The sequence below is a fragment of the Rutidosis leptorrhynchoides genome, chromosome 4, assembly GCF_046630445.1.
Source record: "Rutidosis leptorrhynchoides isolate AG116_Rl617_1_P2 chromosome 4, CSIRO_AGI_Rlap_v1, whole genome shotgun sequence".
Taxonomy (NCBI): domain Eukaryota; kingdom Viridiplantae; phylum Streptophyta; class Magnoliopsida; order Asterales; family Asteraceae; genus Rutidosis; species Rutidosis leptorrhynchoides.
Window position 1 is genome coordinate 577751142 of NC_092336.1, and position 24939 is coordinate 577776080.

General features: G+C 32.2%; 2 protein-coding genes and 1 long non-coding RNA gene across 3 annotated transcripts; 2 read left to right on the plus strand and 1 right to left on the minus strand.

The window, feature by feature from the left end:
- Positions 1-4281: 4281 nt before the first annotated feature.
- LOC139845463 (uncharacterized) lies at positions 4282-7875 on the plus strand. The gene is made up of 5 exons (XR_011758328.1): positions 4282-4671; positions 5131-5197; positions 6118-6216; positions 6317-6357; positions 7588-7875. It is a non-coding gene; the product is annotated as an uncharacterized lncRNA (long non-coding RNA).
- A 4342-nt stretch (positions 7876-12217) lies between these two features.
- LOC139842816 (uncharacterized) lies at positions 12218-17546 on the plus strand. Its single transcript, XM_071832920.1, has 3 exons — positions 12218-12310; positions 12395-12758; positions 17269-17546. Exons 1-3 carry the CDS (start codon positions 12218-12220, stop codon positions 17544-17546), a joined length of 735 nt encoding a protein of 244 aa, XP_071689021.1.
- Positions 17547-22400: 4854 nt separating this feature from the next.
- Positions 22401-24491, minus strand: LOC139845464 (polyphenol oxidase I, chloroplastic-like). Its single transcript, XM_071835720.1, has one exon. The coding sequence runs from the start codon at positions 24489-24491 to the stop codon at positions 22728-22730; it is 1764 nt and encodes a 587-aa protein (XP_071691821.1). The 3' UTR covers positions 22401-22727.
- Positions 24492-24939: the final 448 nt, after the last annotated feature.

A 24939-nucleotide genomic window follows, 5' to 3' on the forward strand; every position in this document is an offset into this window, starting at 1 on the left:
CTCGAGCGCGAAGCTCATTGACTTCTTCTATTATTCCGGGGTGATTGGCGGTTCGGACAAGTGGATGAATAAGATCTAGAATTTTAGATATTATATATTCGTGACTGGATACCCTGGAAATGAGGGTGAAAATAGTGTTCCGAACGGGTTCGCCGGTAAGTGCTTCAGGTTCTTCACCAAGAGGTGAATTCGGTTGGTGGAAGGGATCACCTTCTTCTTGTCTCCATTGATTAAGTTTACTACGAACCCATCCCCAATTCATCCAAAATAGATGATGACTAATTGGTTGGTTCATTCCGGTTACGCTGCCATTAGAGCTTGAGGAGTTCGAGGAATCAAGTGAGAAATCCATATTATCTGATCGGAATAAGGGTTTTTGTTATAAGATGAGTGTTGAATGTTGAATGATATATTTGTCTTCTTGATATACATATATATAGCAAAAATATTTCCGTAATTTACGGAGGAAATTTAGGAAAAGTGTTAGACAAAGTCTATTAAGATAGAAATGATAAGATATAATAAGATATGATGTGTCTATACTCCAATAATAGCAGTATGACGTGTATAGATCATAAAATGATAAGTATGTAATCTAATAATCTTTCGATTAAAGACTTTTAATTCTTAATGGCCTATTCAGGTCTAGGGCTTGAGCTATAGGATCCTTTAAACCGGTAATCCAAACCCTTCCATTCTAGAGTTTCGTAGACGTCATCCGTCAAGAAAATTCAATGATAAAAAATAACGAGAAATCAAAGATTTAAAAGTAATGAATATGAGTAGTGATGACATTATAATGTCTTTGAGATTCTCGATAACTCAATGACATTTTCCGGTTCGTAAACCGATGCATAAAGGTATAAAGCATATAGGTACGTGATATAACAAGGAGGTTATATACGTTTGAGTATAAATAGTAACAAATATAGGAGTTTCAAAAATCATGAATAATATTTCATGTAATACATATGTAATACACAAAACCATATTAGATGACATAGGAATGTCGAGAACGGTGTCACATTTAAATGTGGTGGGGAATTGAATAGTACTTAGGAGAATGAGCAGAGTTTTTAGATTGGCTCGGCATTCTAAGATAAGTAAAGTTTCTAAAGTATAGTGTAGCATTTAACAGTTAAAGGCAACAATTAAAGGCACTATAGTCAAGGAAAGTTGTAGTCCTACATTGCTAAGGTACCTAATTGTATAAGGCACACATAAAATGCAATCCTGGTTCTCTACAACAATTCTGCTCTGATACCAATCTGTCACACCCCCAAAATGGACCAGGGGTAATTGTGACCAATCATATCATAACACAGTTGTATAAGCGAGAACGACTCTAAATGAGACGTTTTATTTATTAAATAAACAACGGAAGCATTATTCAAAGTTTTACATCATAAGTGTACAGTAAATGGAAAATGTCTTAAACAAAATGATAAATATGAATGATGGACTCCATGCAAGCAGCAAAGCATACATCAATCATCTAGTAGCAAGTAGCAGCTAGCTCAATCATCAACTGAGACAAAACACGCTTAAAGTGTCAACCAAAAAGGTTGAGTGAAATTCATAGGTTTATAAATAATATCCAAAGTTTTAGACCACAAGATTTAGTTTAAAGTTGATTGATATAGAAATATCAATCTAAAAGTGTTGCTGCATTTTGTAATATCGCTACTAAACAAGTTTACCCTATGACACCTTGTACTGTCAGTGTCGTGGAATCATTATTATATAACCAAAGACCAACGGTCGAATGGTTAGAGACGTTACTCTCAATAGGCCTACTCACAATAATTAAGTTTGCATTTAAACGTAGCAATTAACGATATTACGGTAGGGATTTAGCATGAATCAAAGCATGACAGCATAGTTAACAATTTAGTACTTGTGTCTAAGCGTAAAACAGTTATAAAGCAAGCATGTGTCTCACCCCAAAAGTTATAAAACAGTTATGAAACAGTAAAAAGTGGGGCTATGAAGTTCACCTTAGTAGCACACGAAAGAATTGAACGGAAGGACGTGACCGAGATCTCAACCTAGAGATAGAACGTATGATCAGACATTGCCTAACAGACAATAGTATATAGTACTATATTGATAGTAATGGTTCACTAAAGAATTTCCATTTTCAGAAGGTTACTATTTATGGAAAGTTTCCACTTATAGTAATTTTCCAATTTTAGAAAGTTCGGGTTAATCTTTAGCAAGATGTTGTACAACTCTACTCAAACTTCGTTGCTATCAAATAAGTCAGGAATGACCAGATGTAACCGGGGGCCCAGGATTCTTGACCAGAATCTAAGTCATGGCATTCGAGATCCACAAGCTTACCCATAAATGGCAACCTAGACATCATTCACTTACGACCGTGAGTAGCGATGAAGTTCACATGAATTATACATTATCTTTGATTAATCTTCACTTTAGGTGTATACACACAACGAATTATTAATGTACTTAATAATTATATATGTGATAATTTAACCTAAGTTTTATTTAATATTTAGTTATTATACCTTAGTATGTCTTATATATTAAATATAATTACCTTTAAATAAATACCTAAATTACTTCAAAAATAATAGTGTTTTATTAATCGAACATTATTCAAAAATGTCTAAATAATAAATTAAATATCTAAAAATTACATACATAATTTTTATAGTCTTAGTTAATCATATAGATTAGTAGAAAAATTTAAGAAAACGTTTTTATTATATTTTTGTATTTATTTTTGTTTTTACCCTTAATGTATTCACAAAACAATTTTAATTCTACATAATTACTAAATAAACCCAAATAATTATTTTTATAATTTTTATAAGTTTCTATCAGTCTAATAACCTGTAGAAAAATATTTAAAAAATATTTTTTTATTATTTTATATTTATTCTTAATTTACCTTTGAATTACATAATAATAGAGTTTAATTATATAATAAATACCAATTCAACCCAAGTAATTATTTTCATAATTTTTTCAGATCTATATAAGTTTTAAAAAATCAGAAAAAAATTATATATATTTTATTTTTTGGTTAAAAGTATTTATTACGAATTTTACATTGTTTTTACGTTTAAACACTACATAATTCGTATTTAATTATAAATAATATTCCATAAATTATCAAAATTATTTTTATGCATCATAACACTTATAATACTAATTATAACATATAAACATAATTAATTTCGAATTTTACAAAGAATATACAATAAATATAAATATAAATGACAATATTGAAAAAAATTAATAAAAATAGAAAGTACCTCAAATTTTCTTCAAGGTTTTGAGAGAATAACTTAAGTTTTTGTGTTTGGCAAGAAAAAATGAATGAGGAGCCATGTATTTATAGGTAAAAAAATGGTTGGTGAAAAGAAAAAAAAAATAATAAAATAAAGGTGCCAATTTTGACAAAATAATAAAAACATGTTAAAAATATTTTTAATAAGTTTTTATTTTTGAAAATATTTATTCAAAATTCATGGGCTCATTATTTAATTTTAAAAAAAAAATCTTATTTCTTTTTTTTATATAAGCTAAAAATATAAATAATGATTAAAATAACTTATCATTTAATTAATAATTATATTACATATAGTTTTATATATAATACACATTAATATTAATATTAACTAAAGTTATTTTATATAATTAGTATAAACTTTAGTTAACAAAACGTGTCGACGAAAAAAAAAATATTTAATCAACGTCGAATTTAATCCTATATTAAGTATGGATAACAACCCTAGGGGCAAATTAGTCAATTCAAGTATGAAAATATGAGGGTTGTTATAATCGAGTTACCCAATAAAGCACACCACCGGGATTAAATTCCTGATTATTTCAAATTGTTCAAAAAGGAAGTGTGATTAGAGGGTGCGCTTAATGCGTAATTCACCCGATATCAGATATCGCATTTGGAGAGTTTAATTACCCGAAGTTTTACTTTTTATGATGGAGTTAATGTGCTCTAATAGATGCATGTTTGTGGGCACGACATTTTTATTTTTTGCTAACTTTTTATATCTCTCTTATCTCTAATTAGAAAACTTGTATGATGCCATGAAATTTTAAAAAATCCAACATGTCAAAATCCTACTCCTTGGATGAAAATTTAAACTTTTAATCACAGCCATTGAAATTAATAATGGCGTCATTAGGGATTGTAAGCGGCAGTTATGAATCTTGATTACCCTCTTACCCCTGATTATACCCCTGATTATAGGCAGTTTACTAATAAACTTTTAGTAACCGTACCTTTGTAATTCTAGGGTTGATTTCTTAGTTCTCTCATTCATCATCTCCATTGAACCATCAAATTTGTCGCTTCCAATCTGCGAATTCGAATGTTATGCTTTCGAACGATATCAACAAAACTTCGATATACCACAACGAATTATATCCAGCAAATAATGTAATAGGGTTTGCAAACCGAAAGTGTTCATCCATAAAATTTAGGGTTAAGGTTCACAAACGGCAAAGCGAAATAGAATTGAAAATTAGGGTATCACACACAACGACTTGCTTTTAAACCTTTCCTCTTTCAAGTATGAAACAACGATTTCAATAATCAGCACCTCATCTCCCACCAACCCACCAATTCTGATGGATAAACAAAATCGAATGAAGGTATCAACAGTAATCATTCATTGTGAGGTAATATTTGGTGTTTTGTTCGATTTAAATAGTTAAGGTTTTCCGATTATTTGATTTATGATTATGTTTAAGTATATGTTGATCGACGAAAATCTTGAGCAGTGTTAATCTGGGTATGTTTAATGTATTGATTATGTTCCTTGTATGGGCTGTATTTAGTTTATTTGGAATTTGATTACGATTTTTAGAAAAGTTTATAAATTGTAAAATTCAGTTTTTCAATTTGTTAGGGTTTAAAAAAATTTGTGTTCGATGATTGATTTACAACACTCTTCATTCAAAGATTCAGAGATGTATTAGGATCTATTATGGTTATTACCATAACAAATTTATTCAATTGAATTATAATTCAGATAAATCGTATGCAAGATTTTGAGTGCGGTTTGAGTTTTATGGTTCTCTTGGTTGAGGTGATTGGGGTTTTTATAAAGTTATTGAATTTTAATTCATTTTGTACAGGTTATTTCGAGATACTGGCTTGTGTTGTTATATTGATGTCGATCATCATCGTGAATATAGAGATGAGGTATTTATTATTTTCAGCTATTTTTTTATAGATCGGTTAAATTGATTCTTCGTTTAATGATAGAGTTTAGTAGTAAATTTCAAAATACTTGCTGGAATTTCCATACAAGTATTGAATACGATAAGATAGATAATGATCTTGGATGGTAGACGAAATTGAACAAAGACCACTGAATTGAGCCGTGACAATATATGATACTCACTGGCATTTCACTAACTAAAACAGGCATCAATATCTTATCTTTTTTCGATCTTATTTTACAAAGTTGATAAACAGTAGTTTTTATAAATAATCTTTGAACCAGGTATCAATACCTTATAATATGATTTGTAACAGGGTTATAGTTAGTGAAATTTGCTATTGCCTTGTGCATATATGTTTATCTTGTGCTTCATAAATGTTGTAATGTAAGGAGCTACCAAAATAAAGTTATTAGTTATAAATCAAATTTTGATACATATATAACATAACCATTCAGTATAGATATAAAGTCCACTGGAGCTATTCGGCTATATTACTAAGTAAAGATATTGATAAATGCATTAGATATGAAGTCCACTAGAGCTATTCCGTTAGTAATATACTCAAGGTACTAAGTACAAGATATAAGTGATATACTCAAGGTTAGTTCTTATATAAAATTACCATCCTTACATTTCCTTGTGCAATTTTTTAATTTGATGTGATGGCAAAAAATGTTACTGTACACTTACTCATGAATGTTTTATATATTAATATTAATGCGACTATACACTATTAGGACGGGTTTTTCATGATAGATCTTTTGGAGTCTCTTCCATCAGAAGTATTATGTATTATTTTAAATGATAAGAATATAGAATGTATGGTTTGTTTTGAGCAACAATATACAGAGGATTCTCTCAACGTTTACTCCATTACTAAAATAGTTTTGTTTGTAGTCCATTCGAGCTAGAACAGAAAGAGCGTTGGTTAAAGTAAAAGATAACAACTCTAATTCAGTTATCAAGAAGATTATGTCATTCACGTTAACCGGTAAGGTAAAAGACATCACATTACTGGTTTACAGTATCTTCAAGGAAAAAAGAATGAATGAATACATAAATACTAAATTCATTTATCAACTTTGCTTTGTACAAGGTGAATTTGTGCGAGAAATACTTCTTCATGAATTTGCCAAGGTATGGGATTTAAGCCTCTATTGCTAAAATTGAAGTGTTTTCAAATTTAGAAAATGAATTGTAATTCTATTTAAAAATGTAGTTTTAGATGCACTTGGGCTGGCAACTCTAGAGTCTTTCACATATGTAGCAATTGCAAATCTACCATTTGCCCCTTCCCTACCATCTTCATTAACAAATGAAGATATAATTAACGTGAGAAACTTGCAACGCCTTCTTCAACTGGTAAATTATTGAGAGAATTTATTTTTGTTGTTTTAGACCTAAATTTTCTAACCGTAAGAGAATTTGTGAGGGAGTTTCAATTTCAGTTATTGTTATAATCGATCGGTATATAAGACAAATATGTTTCAAGATATGTGAATTTTCAAAAATAAATTAGATCCGCTAGGTAATTAGTAAAGGAAATCCCTAAATTAAATCCGTTAGGTAATTAGTAAAGGAAATAGATTTCCTTTAAATTTTGTTACATATATGGTTCTTGTTGATTTCTAATATTGTTATTTGCATTTGGTGATGCGATTCTTAGTCTTTACTGCATAAAACAACAAGCATAATAAGATCAAATATAGTAATGATGGGAATGATATAATGGGTGTGTCAGTCAGGTTATGATATTATGCCATATTGATTTCTAATATTGTTATTTGCACTTTTAGGAGATTATTATGGTTATTAAAAACGTGATGTATGAAACAGTAGGAAGTGATAGTTTGGGCGGGTCAGTCATTATAATGTTATGTTGCTGGCTTGATTATTTTGATTGCATATTACTTTGTTATAAACTTATAATATTGTTTATACAGTATAACTTTTACTCTGTGTTATGTGCATTTTAATTTTGTAGTCAAATTAAGAACAGAACAAGCTAATATATGCGATGTGAGTGATCGTGAGTGTTATGCTGTTGAAATATTCTCTCTCTAAAAATTAGTCATCTAAACTTCTTAACATGGTCCGATCTTCATCACTATGAGTATGCACTTATGTGTGTATGCACTTTACTATACTTATTTTCTACGTATTTCATTGTCATTATTTGTTCAGTATACGATATAAAAATGATTTGTATGATATACGAGTCCATTAATCACATATCTTGGGAATCTGAAACGCCAGTGCAAATGTTTAACATTGTAAACTAACTTTGCTAGACATCATATGTTTATAGGCCTGTTAATATCTTGGAGATACTCTTAATGTTTTTTTTTTCTGTGTTTTTTTGTTAAGGTGCTTCATGTGGTGGTCTAACTTGAAAGTACAAAGATGGATAGTGGAAAAAAAGGTGTTTGATAAGGTGGTCAATAAGTTTTCAAAGAATATTTATCTTTTTAAAACAATATTTTGGGGCTCTTATTATACATTAGGTAGGTACACTAGATAGGTATTCCTAGAGATGTAAAGCACCCCGTGAGGAAGTTACTAAAGATGATTGCTTGCGTGCAGTTATTATACCCAATGTGTACTATTTATGATATACATATTGTTGTTATATGTAGTTAAAAAATGTTTTAGAGGTGAATGTATATATTTATAAATTGCCTTCTTACCATCTGAATTGGTCAATTTTTTTTTTTGTTTTTTTGCTTGATTCAAAAGGTTCATATATATACACTTGAGGCATGTAATTCATGGAAGGGATATAGAGGAACGAACTAAATTTAATTATTTTAGTTTTTAGTAACATTTACAAATAATACATCAATACTACAATACTAAGGGCCCGTTTGTTTTTCTTTTCTTATTAAGTCATGAATCTGAACGGATATATGATGTTTGTGAGGAATAAGTGATGAATAAATAATTAGTGTTTGTTTTATGTGCTGAAAAATTGTCTGAATAACTAAAATTACTAAATTAACCCTGCATGTGAGCAGTTATTAGAAAGTAAGAACTTAAATGGAAATTCACACTTAATTCAGTTTTTTTTTATTAAGACGCGTCTTATTCAACAAGTTAAAAACAAACACCCCTTCAAGACTTTTTAACTTAAGTTTCATACCATTAAGCGAATTAAGTCAAAAACAAACATGGCCTAAGACTATAGTTAAACACTTAACATCTTTTGACACATTGTTGGCTGATTAGTTGCGTATAAATACTTTGGCTAAGCTTTAAGAGGGGTTGACAACTAAACAATTCGCATAATTATTATTGTCAATTAACGCGTACTACAAAAGACTAGAATCAATAAACTATGTTCGGCAATCACCTCCACAAACATGAAATATCCATTTTTGTTTTTTTTTTTTACTATTCGCTTTCTTTTCATACTTGCTACATATTCATTAAACCATTGTATTGTAATTTGTGTCAATAAATTGTTAGATTTACTGTCAACTACTTTTATAACAATATGAATTATATTTCACCATATTTATATTTATCTTTATCATTTGTCATTGATTATTCAGTCGCATACATTTATGATACCTCTCAAAATATGTTTCAAAATCTCTTATTTTAAAAACCCGCGAAATCGTGGGTTATAAACTAGTCTACGTACATTTGGAAAAAGAAAAAAAAAAAAAAAAAAAAACTTAATAGCAAGACTTTGATTAGCATTGAAATCCAAGTTGGTGGCCAAGCATGTGATCGTATCCCACTTGTTGGAAACTTCAAAGAAGATAACATAAACTAAAAGCATTTATCATTTCCAACAAATCTCTCTTCAAAATTACTCCATTTATCTACTACATATTAATAAAAAGATTCAATTATTGAAAACATATATAACGTGCAACTGCAGCGCCCATAAAGTTGCTAACCAAGTTTATTACTAGATACTTTGATATATTTACTTAAGTATGGCCATATGGGAACAAAAATTACGTATTCTATATAGTTTCAATAAGTTTTAAATCATAAAAAAGTAAGTAGATTTTTTTTTTATAAAATGAATATAATGTTATTCTGTCAACCACTGAGTAAAAGTTGAAATAGGCAGCCATTCGCAAAAGGTCATACCATACATACAATGCACCTAACCTAATATCAAACAATTTTTTTAGTAAGTGCCGAATCCAGGATAGGAATTCAATAAGGTCTTAAAAAAAGATTCAAAGCTAGTTAAATTTGAAAAATACTTTAGTGGTCGTTTAACTCTAAAAAAAATATATAGCATAAAAATATGAGGTCTAAGGTCTTGTAGTTAAATTTAGTTGTATACTACACAATTCGAACAATATATTGTAAAAAAATTATAAAGTAGTGGGGTTCTAGGACCCCGCCCTCACTAAGTTAGACTCGCCACTGATTCCGTTGTTCAGTTGTTGGTCATCTTGTTGATATCATGTTCACAATTATCAACCGTAGGTAATATTCATAACATCATCCTTATTTTAATGAATGATAAGAACTAACTACATGTTGCAATATACATCTGGACTTTTAAAAGTGATGTGTTTGCAGCTACGATATCTCTCCGAATTTTATATGACGAATGTGTTTGCATTCACAATATTTAGTTTAATTTTTTGTAATTGGGGACGGAGCTTGAACATGCATATTTACTGGGGTGACCGAGATCAATACCTAGCTACGGAGTATATATTTAAGAAAAATGTATATCAATAAACTTTCATTGGCGGTGCTTGAATATGTACATAGCCAGTGGCGAAACCTGAATATGTACACAACCAGTGACAGAACTTGGACGTAATTGTTAGAGGTGTAAATAATAATTTAAAAAATAAAGGTGCATTTGATTGTGCTAAACAAGTATAAAGGCAACCAGGGGCGAAAGTGTGTAGGGGCGAAAGGCAACCAGGTACAACGGATTCTATGGACGCCAACACAAGTGGTCAAGCCAAAATCTTCTCACTTCGTTTATGTTTTTCAACTTCCCGGATGATTGGAAGGTGGTTGACCTTTGGAAGGGTTTCAAGCCCTATGGTTCGGTTAGGGATGTGTACATAGCTGTGAAGAGACTTCGAAACGGAAATCGATTTGCGTTCGTTCGATTTGCAGATGTTTTGGATGCAGATAACCTCCTTCGTAGATTAGAAGGTGTACGTTTCAACGGAAACTTGATTAAGGTATTCAAGGCTACACAGAGAAGCCCGAAAAAACCAGCTAAAGGGGATGAAGGCCATCCGAAACCAAAACCATATGGTTTCACTTCGGTGGAAAATAAGTTCCATGATGGGAGGAGATTTCACGGAGGTTGTGAGAAACAAAAACGTTGAGGGTGACCTACGGTAAATCTTAAACTAAAAAAGGTCTGTGGAAAACCCTACAAGCGAAGATGGCTGGAAAGATGGGGTCAACAAGGAGAAGACTGTGGAAATAGAAGGAGACAACTGCAACAATAGCATTCTTCAGAATGCAGTTTCATGTGAGGCAAAAAATTATCATATTCTCAAAAACCTGGAGCTGTTATGTTTGGAGGATGGGTTTGGGGACCTTGAAATCAAATCTTTGGGTGGGCTAAGTATCATCCTTGTGTTCAAAACCAAGGAAAACGCACCAGATTTGATAAATCAATCTAACCATCCGTTAAGGAGATGGCTTTGCAAGATTACAATTTGGGATGAACTTAGTTGACCTGATGGAAGAATGGCATCGCTGCGAATCTCAGGTGTTCCCCCACACTGCTGGTCAGATAACACGTTCATGTCTATTGCTGAATGGTGGGGAACCGTTTTTGAGTTAGACAACTGCACTTTATTAGGAAACCAAAAGCTGTTATACGGTAGAGCCCTTGTGAGATTACAGGAACCAGAGAAAGTGAATGATTATCTAAAATTAAAACAAAATCCAGGCTACACTTTATAAACGTTATTGAGGAAGGGAAATGTTGTCCTGATCGAGTTGAGTCTGATTTAGAAAGTAGAGATTACTCAGTTAGCTCCGAGTATAGCTCGGATTACATCGACTCTGACGACTACTCATGCAGCGGAGATGAAGGAGAAAACATCAAGACTAACCTAAATGACTCGGTCGATCAAGAAAAAAATGGCGGATAATGATGAAATTCAGGATTCGGATAGTGGCAATGTTGGTGGTACCGGAAAGTATGGCAGTGCCGGAAAACTCAACGGTCAGGATGAGGAAGGAGATCAAGGGTCTGCCTATGTTGGAATTGGTAAGCTTTTTAAAGAAAACGAAGATTTCGTGGCAAAAAGTATCGAGCACAATCATTCCAAACTTAGTTTTAAAAAAGTTGGAGAGTTTCAAGGTGAATTCAATACGGCGCGTGAGGTATCTGTGGAGGGAAGTCAGTCAGTGGGCCAAGGTCATGTGGACTGCCATGTATCTGTTGGGCCGAACAAAATAGGCCCAAATGATGCAGAAAATACAGATGATGATAACAACAGACGTGGTGGACCTACAGAAATAAGCCCATCAGAGGAAGAAGTCAATTTTTGGGATTTAACCGGGCCTGCTGGGCCAAAATACCCATACGCTGATTGTGAAGATGTAAATCATATTCCAAACTCGATTCCCACATATCCTGGTCACTGTACCGAAAATAAAAATAAAAAGGGAAAAGATATTGCAACTCAATCGAGACAAAGTTCAAAATTAGTCGAGGCTTCTTTTTGTATGGGTTGCTACTGGGAATTAATTGGAAATTGGAAAGCTTCTTCTCGAATCAAAAGGATCAGATGTATGGCGAGGGGTAAATCATGTGTTGATGCAAGAAGGAAAGTTAGATGCAAAAATTGTGGCTCTAGACCAGGAACCAAAAACGCCGCCCAAAATTCGAATACACATGGTAACGGTTCGGCTGTTGATCACTCAATTAGCAACGTGGAAGTCAGGGAATTCGGGGAGCAAATCGAGTTGAGGTGGCCAAACCTCAACCCACTGTAAGTCATTTTTCTTCCTTATTATCGTCTGTTTCTTCTTATTTATGATGATACTCTCGGTTAATGTGCGTGGATTTGGTGTCGAAGGGAAATTTGGGTGGGTCAAAGGTTTATGCTGTGTGGAACGGCCTGATATTGCTGTTTTTCTAGAGACTAAATGTAGGTATCTAGAGGATAGGTGGGTGCAAAATTTGTGGGGCTGTAATCTCTTTGGCTATGCCTAGAGAGAAGTTGTCGGGAACTCTGGAGGAATGCTGGTAATTTGGGATTCCTCTAGGTTTACGGTTAATAATGCGATTGGTAACAGTTACTTCATTGCAATACTTGGGGTTTGGATCGGGTCGGGTGCAGAATCTCTAATTGTCAATATCTATGGACCCCATAATGATAAAGATAAGAAGGAGATGTGGTGCTGTTTAGATAAACTTCTAAGTGATGTTGATTATCCTTGCGTCTTGTGTGGTGACTTCAATGAAGTCAGAATACATTCGGATTGTATGAATTGCAGATTTAATCAAGGTCGCGCTCAACGGTTTAATGAAGTCATTGACAGGAATCGTTTGATTGACATCCCGATTAACGGGAAAAGTGAAGCGACCCGTCCTAATCCATCCGGACGAAGTCCACATCGATTATAAACGATTCACAACAGTTGATTACATCGCGAGGTACTTGACCTCTATATGATACATTTTACAAACATTGCATTCGTTTTCAAAAGACAAACTTCCATCTCATTGTAAGTTGATAGGCATGCATACCATTTCATAATATATCTAAACTATAAATGACTTGATAATATTCTTGATGAACTCAATGACTCGAATGCAACGTCTTTTGAAATATGTCATGAATGACTCCAAGTAATATCTCTAAAATGAGCAAATGCACAGCGGAAGATTTCTTTCGTACCTGAGAATAAACATGCTTTCAAGTGTCAACCAAAAGGTTGGTGAGTTGATTAGTTTAACATAAATAATCATTTCATAATTTCAATAGACCACAAGATTTCATATTTCTCCTAAACATACGTCCCATGCATAGAGACAAAAATCATTCATATGGATTGAACACCTGGTAATCGACATTCACAATATGCATATAAGAATATCCCCATCATTCCGGGATCCTCCTTCGGACATGATATAAATTTCGAAGTACTAAAGCATCCGTTACTTTGGATGGGGCTTGTTGGACCTAATAGATCTATCTTTAGGATTCGCGTCAATTAGGGTGTCCGTTCCCTAATTCTTAAATTACCAGACTTAATAAAAGGGGCATATTCGATTTCGATAATTCAACCATAGAATGTAGTTTCACGTACTTGTGTCTATTTTGTAAATCATTTATAAAACCTGCATGTATTCTCAGCCCAAAAATATAAAGGGTAAAAAAAAGGCAAATGAAACTCACGCATATAAATATTGTAAAACAGTTAATAAAGCATTTGCATGCATTCTCAGCCCAAAAACGTAATGAGTAAAAAGGGAGCAAATGAACTCACGCATATAAATATTGTAAAATAGTTAATAAAGCATTTGCATGTATTCTCAACCCAAAAATGTAATGAGTAAAAAGGGAGTAAATGAACTCACCTAATGTATTTTGTAGTAAAAATACATATTACGACATTGAATAATGCAGGGTTGGCCTCGGATTCACGAACCTATATCATTTGTGTATTTATTAATATACATAGTTGTAATCGAATAATATATATATATATATATATATATATATATATATATATATATATATATATATATATATATATATAATTCTATTAGTTATACACTTTTTATATTAATAATATATATATATATATATATATATATATATATATATATATATATATATATATATATATATATATATATATATATATATATATATATATATATATTCATATATTCATTTTGTATATGATAATATAAATTTTATTATGTTATATGTATTATATATATATATATATATATATATATATATATATATATATATATATATATTGTTTGTTTGTTAAAATATAGTAATTATAATAATACCAAGATATTATTTGTAATGCTAAAAAAAATGATAATAATGATAATACCTAATGTTACTAATAAAAGTATTAAAGTTAATAATTTTTGTTAATAATAATATTGATGATAGTTTTTGATTATAATTCTCATAATAATAATATTAGTAGTTTTTGGTAAAACGAAAGATTTAGTAATAATGGTAGTGAAAATAATAATTTTTGACATTAGTACATAATACTTAATAATAATAACTATAACAATATTAAGAATGGTAATCTTTAATAATAACAATTTTATTAATAATAATAATAATAATGAATCTACAATGATACTAATACTATTATTAATCCTAATAATAATAATTTGTATTATTTTCATAATGACAATTATAATATTAAGCCTAATCATAAAAATACTTATATTGATATTAATAACACTAATAACCATGAATAATACTTAATGATTTTTCATAATAGCAAGATGATAATAATAATAATAATCATAATGTTACTAATACTTAATAATAATAATAACTTATAATTACTACTCATTTTAGTAATATTAATAACAATAATAATTTTAATACTAAAATTAATAATAATAACAATAATAATAACAATAATATAATAATAATAATAATAATAATAATAATAATAATAATAATAATAATAATAATAATAATAATAATAATAATAATAATAATAATAAAAATAGATATGGAAGTGTATACCCTTTAAAGAGCCATCCTAAAAAGAATTTGCCCAAGATGGGGATCGAACCCGAGACCTCTCGCATACCACTAACACTCTAAACCATCAGGTTGTTGCCTGTTTTCTGAATAAATATCCCTTCTAAATATATATAACCCGTATCAATTACTTGTTCTTATTCATCTTCTTCCCACGATACAGCAATCGGCCAAAACCAAAAATTGAGTTACTAAATTAATTTTGAACTTGACATTGAAACAGAAGCGACTTGTGTGATTAACTGAAAACAAAAAAAAATATAAAATAAACAATCTAAGTGCTTCTGCTGTTGCGACGAGGAAAAGGATGAACACCATAGGTGACTTTTGAATTCTAGACACTTTTAGCTAACGGTTATAACATGAAAAATGTTTTAAATCCCTCATAGAAACTTTAGGGATCATCAATTTGATTTAATTCAAAACAGAAACTTCGAATTTAAATGAAGAACATAAGTTGACTTTTTGAAGTATAAACTTTGACTCTAGAATTAACACTCAATATGAAGAATTACGTCTTGAAACTTTACAGAAAGATTCACTAGAGAATTATAAACGTAATTGCATTAATAGATTTTGAGTTTAAATTCGTTTTTGAAGTTTTTGGAAATTGAAACAAGAACAGAGGTCGGGGCGGTTGTTTTCTGAGCTTTCAGTTTAAATTCGTAAAATAATAATCATAGAGAGTAGTTATAATTGATATTGGTAATGGAGACTTAAATGATTTTTGTCAATATCACTAAGAAATTCGATTGTCTGATAGCATTAGGTGTCGACATGCTTTGTTCATCAGTTACAATAGAAAATAAAAAAAAATATAACAGACATCGACCTTTGACAGTTTTGTTTGTTAATGAATTGTATGGAATCAATTTGTACTGGATTAGGAACATAAAGTAAAAAACTACTACAGCTTGAGAACGATTGAAAACAGTTTAAAGTTTGTGTTATATATTTATATGGATTCATTTATTTAATCATATGTATACGTATTTAATTATCTGTATACTTAATCTATATATATCTGATTAATGTATATCTGGTTATCTGTATATGTATCTTTTATATTTAATTATATATATACTGTATTATATTTATATATGTATTTATATATACCTGAATTTATATATATAATGTATATATATATATATATATATATATATATATATATATATATATATATATATATATATATATATATATATTCTGTATATTGTACGTATATATTTATACTATGCATCTATATATCTGTTTATCAGAATATATATATATATATATATATATATATATATATATATATATATATATTTATGTATGTATTTTATATATTAAATAAACATAATATTATTACTAATATAAACATTACTATTAATCATTAATATTAATTTAAATAACAAAACTAGTAATACTAAAAATAATTATAATAATAATATGATGATATAGATAAATCAATATTGATAACTTGTAATAAATATAATAAGTTAATTAATAATATGATATTAGTAATAAAAGAATTCTTAATAATGAAAGTTTTAGTAGTAATATTAATAATAATTATAACAATAATAACTAAAGTTATATTTTACTATTAACTATAATAATATTGATATATCACTATATTCAAACTTGTAATTATTTTTAATATATTACTATTACATATGCCATTTAATATTTACATGTTTTATATATACAAAAAACATTAATTATGTATAGAATCATATATATATATATATATATATATATATATATATATATATATATATATATATATATATATATATATATATATATATATTACCTACATATTTAACTATATTTTTAAATATCAGGTAAATAATATATTAATAAATACTCTCCATTATAATTTTAAATACTTTTGTTAACATTAGCAGTTTATGTAAAATTTAATCTACTCTCTATATTTAAGTAAACGGTTTTACATAACAAGTTTAAGTTTTCTTTAATACATAAATCACATGATAGTTTCGTTAATATAATTAATTTATAATATATAATTATTTACATGTATAATTATTTATATACACATTTCTATTTGCGATAAAAGGTTCGTGAATCGTCGGAAACAGTAAAGGTCAATTGCATTTATGAAACATAATTCAAATATTTTGAGACTCAGTTAAATAGACTTTGCTTATCGTGTCGAAATCATATAAAGATTCAGGTTTAAATTTGGTCGGAAATTCCCGGGTCATCACACAAATATTCACTCGTATCAGCGACGATGGTTTAAAATTCAGTAAACTTGATCGGTTCCTCGTAAATGACAAGTTTATTGAACTGTGGGACGACCTTTCGATCATGGCACTAGATAGAAGAGAATCGAACCACTGCCCTCTCGTTTTTAGGGACAAGAAAATTGACTTTGGTCCGAAACCCTTCAAGGTGTTTGATGAATGGTTGAATCGAGATGGTGTTGATAGGATAATTGTTGATGCTTGGAATAAAAATGTTCGTAGTGCTAGGAAAGATTGCGTTTTTAGGGATAAGCTTAAAAATGTCAAAGGAGAATTGAGATCCTGGAGTAAAGGTGAATTTGGCAATATCGATGTTGAGATCAAAAACTTAAGGGCAGAAGTTGATATTTAGGAATCAAAAGCTGAGCAAGGCGGTTTAAATGACGCGGAGAGGGAGATTTAGTTACAAAACCCGAAGGAAGTGGATTGAAAAAGAGAGGTCCAAAATGAGTATGCTAAGACAAAAGGCTCGGATTAACTAGATATTGGAAGGCGACGAAAACACTAAATATTTTCACTCCTCCATCCGGCGCAGGTTTAATAAATGTAATCTTCGAGGACTAATCATCAATGGATCTTGGAACGAGGACCCAAACGTCATTAAGTCAACTGTGTTTAACCATTTTCATGGAATCTTCACTAATAATGCAACTATCAGACCCTTTTTAATGGGGTGTATTGGGCCGCCGGGGGCTGTTTTAAACAGCATATCTCCCACTGCTGCAGACGCATTAGAAGTGAGTTTTTCGGAAGGTGAAATTTGGGATGCGGTAAACGAGTGTGGTAGCTCGAAGGCCCCCGGGCCCGGATGGCTTCAACCTCGACTTCTTTAAAAAGTTTTGGCCTACTATTAAAGATGATCTCATTGATGCTATTCATACGTTCTGGGACACCGGCGATATCTTCAAAGGATGTAATGCATCTTTCATAACACTTGTTCCGAAAAAGCTTGAACCAACAGGGCTAAATGATTACCGACCAATTAGCTTAATCGGAAGCTATTATAAAATTGTGGCAAAACTACTCTCAAACAGACTCAAAAAGGTGATTCCGAATCTAGTAGGATATGAGCAAAGTGCATTTATTAAAGGTAGGAACATCATGGACGGGGCACTCATCGCAAATGAGACTCTTGATTTTTTGAAACATAAAAAACTTAAAAGTCTCGTTTTCAAAGTGGATTTTGAGAAGGCTTTTGATAGTCTCAATTGGGAGTTCTTACTTGAAATTATGGAAATGATGGGGTTCGGGAATAAATGGAGAAGTTGGATCCAGAATTGGCTAAGGTCGGCATCGATTTCGATTTTAGTGAACGGATCACCAACAAATGAATTTAAACTCGAACGTGAAGTGAGGCAAGGCGACCCTCTCTGGCCTTTCCTTTTTATTCTAGCGGCGGAAGGACTTAACGTGTTAACGAAAATGGTCGTGAGAAATAACTTGTTTGTTGGTGTGGAAGTAGGGTGCGATAATGTTCAAATCTCCCATTCACAATACGCAGATGACACTATCTTCTTTGGTAAATGGGATGTGACCAACATCACGAACCTTATGAAGATTCTAAAGTGCTTTGAACTCACATCAGGGCTTAAGTAAACTACCAAAAGAGCATTTTATATGGGTTGGGTGTGGAAAAGCACATAATCGAGTCCATGGCCAAGTCTTTTAACTGTAAGGTGGGTTCGTTTCCGTTCACGTATCTTGGCCTTCCGGTTGGAGAAAAGATGTACAAATTAGAAGCTTGGGATCCGGTTGTAAGGAAATTCGATAAAAGATTGTCCGATTGAAAAGCACGAACGATGTCGTATGGTGGACGTTTGACTCTTGTGAAATCGGTGTTAAATAGTCTCCCGTTATAATTTTTCTCGCTCTTCCGTGCCCCGCAATGTGTGATTAAAAAACTTTAGAGTGTGAGGCGTTCTTTCTTTTGGGGCGGTTCGGGTGGGAATTCTCATATCTCTTGGGTTAAATGGGATGAAGCGATCCGTCCTTATGGGTTGGGCGGGTTAAACTTGGGCTCCCTGAAAAATAAAAATATGGCCTTAATCAGTAAGTGGCGGTGGAGGTTTAAAATCGAAACTCACTCTTTATGGGTTAAGGTCATCTCGAGCATTTATGGACCATCGGGTGGCTTACACGTTGACTCACATTCTTTTTCTTGTTCTCATAATACAGTTTGGTCGAGAATTATTGCTACAAGCCTTGAAATTGAAACACTTGGAATCCCTTTCAAAGGCCTCTTTGTTCGTAAACTTGGTGACGGGGCATCTACATCGTTTTGGGGTGACACTTGGTTAGGAAACTTCACACTAAAAGACAGATTCCAAAGGTTGGCAAGGTAGGAGACACACTCGGATGTTTGCGTGAAAGATAGGCTGAGGTGGGACGGTTCAAAGATCGAAGCAGAGTGGTCCTGGACTAGAACTCCTCGAGGTCGTTCAAATGGTGAGCTGTCTGACCTGTGCAGGCTGCTTGAAAGTGTTAAGTTGGTACCGGAACACAGTGATTCGTGGATATGGGCTGCAAAAAGTGGAGGTATTTTGACAACAAAAAATTTAAAAAATCTCATCAACGAGAAAACAATTTGTGCGGGTGCAAACGCGAAGGAATCATTAAAAAATAACTTGGTTCCAAAAAAGTAGAAGTCTTTATTTGGCGTGCTAGAAAAGGGCGGTTACCGGTGCGTATGGAACTCGACAAAAGGGGGGTGGATCTCCACTCTATTCTTTGTCCACTATGTGATGACGAAATAGAGACGGTTGAACACTCTTTACTTACATGCTCTAAAGTTCATGACGTTTGGGGCAAAGTGCTTAATTGGTGGGGTTTGGGCGGGTCATCATATGTAAACTTGGATGCTTTTCTTCATGATTGTGTTGGACATCAAGTTGCGGATGCGGGCAAACTCATTTTGCAAGCGGTTATGTGGACAAGTTGTTACCTAATTTGGAAGAATAGGAATGATAAGATCTTCAAAAATAAGTGTTAAAATACCCCGTGGGCGCTAAATGAAATCCAAATCAAAAGCATTGAGTGGATCGTGAAGAGAATCAAAGGAAAGGTCATCGATTGGCACAATTGATTTCATAATCCGTCAATCTTTTTAATATGAAATTGCTATGTGTCGATGCTAACTTGGCATCTCTTTATGTAAATATTTGAGGTTTTGTGAACTGTGATGTACATAAGCGAACACTTGTAATATTTCTTGATATTAATATATTTGGCTTTTCAAAAAAAAAAAATTTATTACTCATTAATTGAATTTTCTTAGACGGGAAAAGCCCTAAAAATCCCGCCATTAGCTTAGCTATGACGAATGACTCTGGAAGATGATACTCACACATTAAAAATTGATCCATACACACAAACAGTGGCGGAAGTAGGAATTCTTTTCACCGGTGCGAAATTTTTTATTAAAAGCGTAACAATTTTTTTGGGCAAAAATGAAAGTTTTGGGGGAAAATTTGAAAGTTTTTAGGCAAAATTTGAAGGTTTTAAGGCAAATTTTGAAGGTTTTGGGTCAAAATTTAAACTTTTTAGGACAAAATATAGAGGTTTTATGACAAAATATGAAGACTTTGGGGTAAAAAAATTTCACTAGGGCAAAATCGAAAAATCCGAAATTTTTACACTGAAAATTGCAAATTCACTGGGAGCGGCTGCCCCCCTCTGTCCACTTTAGTTTTCGCCCCTGCACACAAACTTACTATTATACTTTTTAAATGCTTCGAAAAGGTAACCTAAGTTATCCAATTTGACAATCAAGGTAACTACCAATTTGGCTAAGCCCAAAAAGGATTGTAATTTAATTTTTGCTCACAAAAAGAATTGCGTGTTCAAATTTTTTAAAATTGAGGTAATATTCAATGAACACAAAATCTAAAATCACGAATTACTTCAAATTGATACTTGGACAGATTCCTAGAGCTTCGATTATCATTTTTTGTGAAGCAACTAGATCCAAAACATCATGAAAAACAATGAATCGACTTGTTCATCTCGACTTGTTCAAACGACTTGTTCATCCCGATTCATTATTTTTCATGATGTTTTGGATCGAGTTGCTTCACAAAAAATGATAATCGAAGCTCTAGGAATCTATTCCAAGTCACAATTTGAAGTAATTTGTGATTTTAGATCTTGTGTTCATTTGATATTATCTCAATTTTAAAAAAATTTGAACATACAATCCTTTTTGTGAGCATAAATTAAATTGCAATCATTTTTTGGCTTAGCTAAATTGGAGGTTACCTTGATTGTCAAATTAAGTAACTTAGGTTACTTTTTTGAACCATTTGCCAAGTTATAATTATGGAGGTTCAACTCCCTAAATAAATTTAAAAATATAATTATAAATTTTTTGTTAATCATCTCCCTTCAAATATTTAACTACCTATCAAACTTATCTAAAAGTAGATTAGCAAATATCAATTATAGAATTTTATTACTTATCTAAAAGTAGATTAGCAAATATCAATTATAGAATTATGAATAAAATGATTAACTCTTTTATACTATACTATTTATAAAAGTCCTGTTCATAGTACCTATAAATATGATTTCAAATTTTCTTTCTTTCTTTAATTAAATCAGCAAGAGTTAAATAATTAAATTTCTAACAAAAATATGAAATATATATTCCAGCCTAGATGATCACCATGATGACATTCTTTAATTTTGAATGGCAGAAGATTTCTTTTACCTTTTCTCCTTTCTCCATTGCTAATGTCACATTTCATTTTTTTTTAAATCAGTTTTTACTCTTTAATTTTACTCTTTCAATTTTTAATCAAAATTTATAAAAACATTAGGAAAACGATCATTTTCAAACACCGCTATTGTTGAGACCAAGCATAAATACAAATAGACATTCGTAAAAACACCTTACTACAAATGAAGGGGATCCGAAGTCGGGCGATTACCCCTAATGCTCGTTGAACACCTATGTTGAAAATGTCAAATGATACTAACTAAAATGTCAATTGTATCAAACTATCAAAGCCGTGCTTCTTACTCTGCACAATTTAAAGTCAGAAGTCAAAAGTCATAAACAAAAACTCACTTAAACGTCTTACGTGTACTAGTAAAATGTTAGCTCTGTAATCATTCTAGTATTCAATTGTGATCAAACTGAGAAAACGTGCATATACGTAACAAGAATTTATTCAATAAATAAATATAAATAAATATATACATAATAATATAATGAAATAGAAATATTATTAATTAATTATAAAAGGGGGTAAGAACCCCGTAGCTTACATAAGCAGTCTCAAACCTGAAAGATTTATTTTTTGGATCTTAGTCATATAAGCATGACATGACCTCGATCAGACTCAAACCAACACGCTCCGCAAACAAACACTCAAACCCTCACCCACTAATCGATCAAGGATTAACTTAAATCAACTTATAATAATAGTACTAATTAATATTATAGTTCTAAGGATAGTAGCATGCAAGATCACTAATCTAACTCGACCAATGATCAACTTAATTAACATCAATAAAATGTCGTCAAATCTTGAACTTAAGCGTAGATGATCTTAATCGCGTCAATCGTGATATCTTCAGATCCCGATCTCGGGACCACAGTCACCAACACATTGTCATCGTCATCCGCCTCGAGCTCCTCTAATAGCTCCGTGAGTCCAGCACGGAAGTTAGTCTTGCTTTGTGACTTACCCTTATGCTTATGTGGCAACTGAGCGAAACTTCCGGCAAACTCAGTCTGATCAGGTGCACTCGCATCATCGTCCTCGTCATTCACATACACATCGAACTTCACGTACTTTTCGCTGTCGTAAGTAATACCCTGAATGATCAAAAGCTCCTCCTTCTCTTCCTTTTCCTTCTTACTTCTTGATTTCTTCGGTCGTGGTACCAAAACCTTCACGATTTTGTCGAGTTTCACCGGGAACGTAACATCAGGTGCCTTAGCAACTTTTCCAACTAGTTTTTTAGCAATTCCTGATTTGGGTGCACGTGGGACCGGTTTGCTCTTCAGCCAGGGTACGTCCACTCGTTGGTAGTCGTACCCTAACTGATTAGTGAACAAGCAGTCTTTCACGTACACACGTACAAGATTTTTGTTTTCATCATAGAAAACAAAAGACGCGTTTAACCAATCTGGATCGGTTATGTCCTTATGTTTCCCACCCAACATTTTCCATAACGACCACATTCGGTCCACATTCGAATGGTGACAGTAGAAAAGTGTGTCACGACCCGCGGAATAAAAGTTTCCGAGGTTTTCACCGTTTGTTTCTCTTGGGTCACCCACCCACCTATGAACCGGAGTGTGCGGGCTTTGTTCAACCGATCCACCACCAGAGATCGGTTCAATTCCCGCACGGTACTCACCTCCGAAAAACGCGGTGGGGTCAGTTGCATTTGTCACCATTTGCCGGTACATGATTGCCAGATTATTTTTCACCTTATCGAGATCGGTTGTGTCGCTATCTTTACCATTGTAACCGAGATCAACGACTCCTTTCAAGTGAGCTTGGTTTCTTTTGGAATCAAACAATGCTGATTTCGAGTCGTTGAAATAGTACGGAATTGTCATTCCAGCTGGGGTGTCCCAGTTCCAGAATGGCAATGCGAATGTGGGATCATCAATCAAACTCCCCAAAATTCTCTCGTAAAAGTAAAGATACCAACGATGAAACGGGAAAAACAACCACGAGTTGTGAATCTGGATTTCGATATCCGGGAACCCGCTCGAAGACTGAGTGTAAGCTCCGTTGCAATAAGCGCAATGGATATGCGCTTGTTGCAAAAAGTTACGAGGATCATCAGCAGGAAGCTCCTTCATTCGCTTAATCGCTTCGTTAAACTTAGCAATGTATTTAGGACTAAGCAAATGCGCGGCAGGTCGTACCTTAAATGCTTGATCCTTCGGGAACACAAAGTCCATAATTTGATTAGCATTTGGCGGGCAACAGTCCCCGCCAGTGGGAGTACTCTCTCCGGGTCTGAACCCAGACATAGCAGTAGTCCCACATTTTGAGATATCCGGGGCAGCAAGTGGTGCTGCCCCAACAGAAGGAACCGAAGTAAGGTTCACAGCTCCTGCCAGACCGCCGAGACCTAGAAGAATGTCTCGTCGATCAAGGTTGTGATCTGAAGAACCAGAGTTGCAAGTGACTTTGTGTTTTAGTGACTTGATGGCACACTTTTTGGATGAGTTTGAAAACAATGGCCAAGATGAGACATTTTGGGTGAATGAAGATGAGAATGATTTAGTGGTGGTTCCAGTTGCTGGAGTGATTGGTGTTTGAAGAGAAGCCATGGTTGGTGTGCATGTCAATATGTTCCACAGCATGGTTTATATAGATGAAATGTTGTACCATTGGGCTTAACCCAGTTGTCACGTCCCATAATGGTTGATTTTTTTAATGAATTTAAAATAAGTTTACTGTTGAATAAATTGATACCACATGCAACAACTTGACTGGTAAATAATTTTAGTAATATATTTATTTAATATATAATTAAATGAATCGACCTATTTTTAGCATATGGTAACTGGTTTCATGAAATCTAGCAATGGACTAAGGGATATCTTCAGAAAAAGGGTAATAGGCTAAATGTAATTCTAGAACTTCTTTAAATTTTTAAAAATCTTTTTAAACGTTAAACTACCATAATTTGTTGCTGTATAAAAATTTTCATTCCACAAATACATTACTCTGTATTACTACAACATATTTTCTAATTTAAGCGTACTGATATAATCT

Excerpts from the sequence above, each read along its gene's own strand:
- LOC139842816 (XM_071832920.1), top strand. The coding sequence starts at position 12,218 with ATGATACTCTCGGTTAATGTGCGTGGATTTGGTGTCGAAGGGAAATTT. Across the intron at positions 12,311-12,394 it reads TGGAACGGCCTGATATTGCT|AGAGAAGTTGTCGGGAACTC; the intron begins GTTTTTCTAGAG and ends GGCTATGCCTAG. Across the intron at positions 12,759-17,268 it reads CATCCCGATTAACGGGAAAA|ATAGAAGAGAATCGAACCAC; the intron begins GTGAAGCGACCC and ends TCATGGCACTAG.
- LOC139845464 (XM_071835720.1), bottom strand. The coding sequence starts at position 24,491 with ATGGCTTCTCTTCAAACACCAATCACTCCAGCAACTGGAACCACCACT.